Below are 5,502 nucleotides of genomic sequence, written 5' to 3'. Positions count from 1 at the left end.
TAAAAACCATTTCTTTGTTAATTGAGTTTATATTTGATAGAAATTATAGCTTTTTATATTATTAAGTTTATACTAATTATTATATTAATTCATATAACATACTGTAGATGTTGTTATATAAATATAAAAATATCAATCAAAGATTAAATTTATAAAAATCTTAGTTAAAATACTTTGATTAAGTTATATCAATATTTTTAAAATATAGTTTATATTTATTTTTGAAAACTAAACTTTTTTATTAATAAATGCTTCAACATTTGACAAATTCACTTATAATAAGTTTTATATTTTATTGAGTATATTAATAAAGCTAATTGTAGTTAATTAATTGTAATATATAGTATTAAATTTATTAACTAATAATAAGCTAACCATTGATTTTAGTTAGAATTGAGAAACATTTTCTTAAAAATAACATTTAAATTGTATTACTTTCTATTATTTTACAAATATACTGTATATATATTCGTTTAATAAATTTTTTAACTATTTTTTTAAAACAATTTCTTACTTTATAATATTTTTAAATATGTGCATATTTTTCTAATTATTAAATATATTTATACAAAATTCAGATATGTTATAATAAATTTTATAATCAATTTATGGTTATTAAGAAAAAGCCAAAATCCTATTATTTAGTTTTACTTATTTAATTATTGTAATAAATTAGTGGTTGGTTTTTATCGTTATTTTTATCAATTGAGTATAAATTTATTTACTATATATACTATCTATAAGTAATATAAAAAGTAATATACTTTTGACAAACAAACAAATTAAAGTTTAATTGTCTTAAAAAGTAAATATAATTTTTACAATAAATAAAAATTATTTTAATATATTTATATTAGCAAATTTTTTAATGCAGTTATTATAAATATATTTTGAWTTTGTTAAAAACTAAAGTTAATTATTTATAAATTAGTTATAAATGGGAATTATATTATTATGTTTGTTGTCTTATTTTTATGTTAATTTTACTTATAATAATAACAATTACAATATCAAAAATAAATAAATAAATAATTGCATATAATTGATGTCTTTATTATTCAATTAAGTGATTATTTTATATAATTATACTATTATTTTAAGTATTATGTTAAGTAAGTATTTCGTTAAAATCTTTTTTTCAAAATAAATATTAATGAAATTATAAATATTAAAATTATTGTTTCCTTATTATAAAATATGTGATTTTTTATTATAGAAAGTTTTCCTTAAAATTTGCAATTTTAATATATTTTTATCGGATTTACTAAAAATAATGCTATTTTATGCTAATTTTGATAAAATACAATATTTTTGAAAATTATAATTAAATATTAGCATATTTGGCAAATAAATGGTTATTTACATTTATACTTTTATTTTCTTATAGGCTAAACAAAAACTTTCAAAAACAAAATATTTTTAAATAAACATTTTTGGCTAATATTAGCTTAAAGACAATTAAATTTGTTTGTTATGTTTTCATTTAAGTCAAACAAACTGAGATAAATGTTTAAATAACTAAAATGTGTGTAAATGACTCAATTAATATTTATTTAGTRTAATGTTAAGGAGTTTTAGTTTGTTTTATGTTATGCACGCTAAAGGTTACTGTCCTATTGAGTGGACTCATCAATGTCTTTATTAGACGATATRTGACACCAATTGTCTTATAGTTATACTTTTCCGTTACTCTCTCTCTCTCTCTCTCTTTCTTTCTTTCTTTTTTTAGTTCGGGCTCTGGTATTACAATGGACGTAAACGGGCAGTGCATAGCATAGGTTAGACCAAATTGAAAGGAAGGTATAGGAAGGTCTGTTCCACATTTGTCTTATAGGATTATATTACTAAAGTAATGGGGTGTTAGCTCTGTTAGTTTGCTCCAGTGGTTACTATTTTGTACACAACTATATAAAGTGAAATTAGATTAGGTATTAGTGACACAACACTACTACTTATAAAAGTAGATCACAATATTGCATAACAAGTACATTGTAAGTGACAGTAATTGTCTATTTTGTTATTGTTTTTGTTTTGTTATAATAATGTTTAATATTTTTTTTAAATTATTGTTTTAAAATTAGAAGATTTGAAGACATGAAGAGATTAATAATTATTGGGTTTTGTGTGGCACTAGTGTTGACACAAGAATATGAAGGCGGAAGCGATGATGGATATGAAGAAGCAGGTGATGATGACGCCGGCGGTTATGCCGGAGGCTATGAGGGTGAAGGTTTTGGTGGTGGAGGTGCCAACTATGGCGGCGCTAACTTAGAACAATATGCTCCCGGCATTGCCAGTGCTCTCGGACAGGCTGGTGTAGGTGCTTATGATGCCGCAGGTATTGGTGGTGATGGTGGCTATAGTGAAGGCACTGATGATAGTGAATCAGGTGGTGCTGAAGATGCCGCTGCTCTCTATGCACAGGCAGCTGTTGGTGCTGGTGGTGATGGTGTCGATCTCAGCGGATATGCACACCAGGGGATGACATTTTAGTGGTGTATGTGTTAATAGCTATTGATTGTCGTGTACTTTCATTTAAATTATCATTATTTATGTTTAATTAACATTTAACTATTGATTATTGAAAGTTTTGATTTTATTTATAAGACATTAGATTTGTATTTATTTTGCAAAATTATAATAGATTTGAGAATTATATTTAATGCAACTTATATTTTAACTTAATATTTAGCTAATCAGTTAAGTTTTTATTAATTACCTATTTAAATGATATTTAAAAATACAAAGAAAATTTAAGGTATTTTATTAATTTAGCATTTTTAAAAATTTTTATTTTCATATAAACTTTACATTTAGTAATATTTGAATCAAAACTAATAGCAATAATCGTATAGTTTATTTCCATAATTCAATTTAAACATATTTTTTATTGCATCATTCAATTGTATATAGTTTTCATATATTATATCAATTAAAAAATAAAATTATAGTTTTGTTTAAATATATCTCGATATAATTATACAAAAAAAGAGTATATAAACAGTATTTTATTTGCCATCAAATTGGAAAAATTTCTGAAAAACTATTTTAAATTAAATATATACATGTATTATTGATGGCCAGATAATTATAGATTTCGTGATTGCATTCAAAGTATCTATGCTCTTAAATATATTATATTTCATATTACAAAGTGTAACATTAAATTAAATTTAATATTTATATATATAACAAAGTAGTCTAATATTAGATAAAAAATTATTTAAAAAAATAAAACTGTATAATTTATCATTTTATTCTATTTAACAAAACAATAAAACCTAAATTATACCATTAAAATGCCCACAAGCTTTATATAACTGTCATTTCCAATCGTAAAACATATAAAACTTTGTCTAAATAAAAACATTTTATTGTATAAAGATATACTGTATTATAGTCAGTGTATCGTAAATAGCGTTAATAATATTTGTTTTCAAGCAAATCCGTATATTAATAAATAATAATAATCTGTAACTAATTTAATTAAAGTAAGTTTCAAAATAGGTTTCGTGTTTTGTCGGAATTATTTTTTTGAAGCTTTAGGAAACAAAAATAAAACTTTTAAATAAATAAAGATATGTATGTTTTAAATAAACAATATCAACTTATAATAACATGATATTAGTTATATGCAAATAAGATATAATTATTATATAATACATTATATTAGTTTATTTTAAAGCATATTATATTTATCGGTAAATTAATCTAAAGAAACTATAGTAATAAGATAATTATTGTACTAAATTTAATTATAATATTTTATTTCTCATATTTAAGACAATATTGTTTAATGATTATTAGACTTCAATTTTGTTGACACAAGATCAATTAAAAAAATAAAAATTTAAAAATAATTTTTTACATATATTTAAATATTSATATATCATACAGTATAATCACTAATTATATAATAATAGTAATATTTTTTATTTTAAATAATTTTTCAATTTATTGTTATCAATGTTTTATATAATAATTATTGTGACAATAATCTTTATAAAAGTTTTTTTTATTAAATATTTTTTCAGAATATTTAAAAATATCTATTAATATAATCATTGTACGCAATTTCAAGCAATTATCACAATTGCAGCAATTAAAAGTTGAATAGTGAAAAATTAATATTATTTATAAAAATAAATAAAATAGAGATAAGTTTAAAATATTTGAAAATTTTTTTAAACAATCAATGATATCATCCATTAATCACTAATTAATTAATAGTTAGTGTACTRTAATAATAATGCTAAAAAATAATTAATGATTAAAAATTAATAATTCAATTAATATGTTTATAGTAAATATTATGTCAACAGAGCACTCAATTTATTTGAAAACTCATTTTAGTTTATTAATTTATTTACAATTTTGAAATATATTACAGTATCATATAATATAAGTCACAATGAACTTGAAATATGATAGACCGGATCGCCCGGAGCTAACTGTTTAATCGTCACAATCAATATTTAGCATAAAAACTGTTAGTTTAACATTAATCTAGTAATAAATTATATATTCATATACTGTATAATATATATAAAAATGAATTCATTAGTGATTAAATCAGTTTATATATGTTAAGAGTTGTGTTCAATGATTTTTTAGTAGACTTAAGGTCATTAATTCTTGACAGAGGATAAGAGAGAGAGAGAGAGAGAGAGAGAGAGAGAGAGAGAGAGAGAGAGAGAGAGCATATATATAGAGAGATCATTCTCCTCTGGATCTGCTCAATGATATCAATGGTATCAATGGCCTACTCTCTGATCTTTGATCTCAATTTATCGCTCTTCTGACACCATTTCCTACATTAGTATAACATTACATATTATGCCAAAAGAAAGCTTACATTCATTTTTATACTTTTCTGTTTCAAAAAACATATATTTAAACGTTTAAAAGTATTTATCAATTGCTTTCATCCCTTTCAATCTCTTTGGTGGTTAAAAAATATTACATTTAATTGGTCGGTAAGTTTTTCTTATTAAAACATTATTAAATTTTATATAATTATTATTATATTTTATTATTTATTGTTTTTATTTAAAGTTATGAAAACAATGATTGATAATCTACTTATTAAGTATATAAGACGGAGATTCATATTAATTATTTTATTAATAACTTGTGTTGAATCGGCCAAACTGGGACTGGTAGGCACAGGACTGTTACTCAACTCATTAAGCAAAACAATGATAATACCATTTCCATGTAAATTCATTTGATTATTTCATTCAAATCCTAATAATGACCAATTATTTGATTTAATTAAATTAATAATTTATGATAAAAATCAATCCAACAGTTCCATTGCCATTGCAAATTGAATATGGACCGGGACCTGCTTATATACAAGCCAAACCTCAATTGGTGCCAGGTCTGTCATATTGTTTTCATTATAAACACTTTAATAGATCACGTATTTAGACACATAATTATATATTATCTGTTTGTCTTTGTTTTTATCACATCAAACAGTTCCGCATCCAATTCCCA

General features: G+C 22.0%; 1 protein-coding gene and 1 long non-coding RNA gene across 2 annotated transcripts; both read left to right on the top strand.

Annotated features, from left to right (window-relative positions):
• The first annotated feature begins 2,094 nt into the window (after positions 1 to 2,094).
• On the top strand, positions 2,095 to 2,493 carry LOC128964592 (uncharacterized). The gene has a single exon (XM_054311256.1). It carries the CDS (start codon positions 2,095 to 2,097, stop codon positions 2,491 to 2,493), a length of 399 nt encoding a protein of 132 aa, XP_054167231.1.
• A 2,655-nt stretch (positions 2,494 to 5,148) lies between these two features.
• Positions 5,149 to 5,502, top strand: LOC128965785 (uncharacterized). Its single transcript, XR_008484691.1, has 3 exons — positions 5,149 to 5,217; positions 5,312 to 5,383; positions 5,485 to 5,502. It is a non-coding gene; the product is annotated as an uncharacterized LOC128965785 (long non-coding RNA).

The sequence above is a fragment of the Oppia nitens genome, unplaced genomic scaffold, assembly GCF_028296485.1.
Source record: "Oppia nitens isolate AA-2021 unplaced genomic scaffold, nextdenovo-longstitch-racon4-pilon3 scaffold10_pilon_pilon_pilon, whole genome shotgun sequence".
Taxonomy (NCBI): Eukaryota; Metazoa; Arthropoda; class Arachnida; order Sarcoptiformes; family Oppiidae; genus Oppia; species Oppia nitens.
The sequence above is the reverse complement of the archived record's forward strand: the minus strand, read 5'-3'. Positions and strand labels throughout refer to the sequence as shown.

Excerpts from the sequence above, each read along its gene's own strand:
- LOC128964592 (XM_054311256.1), top strand. The coding sequence starts at position 2,095 with ATGAAGAGATTAATAATTATTGGGTTTTGTGTGGCACTAGTGTTGACA.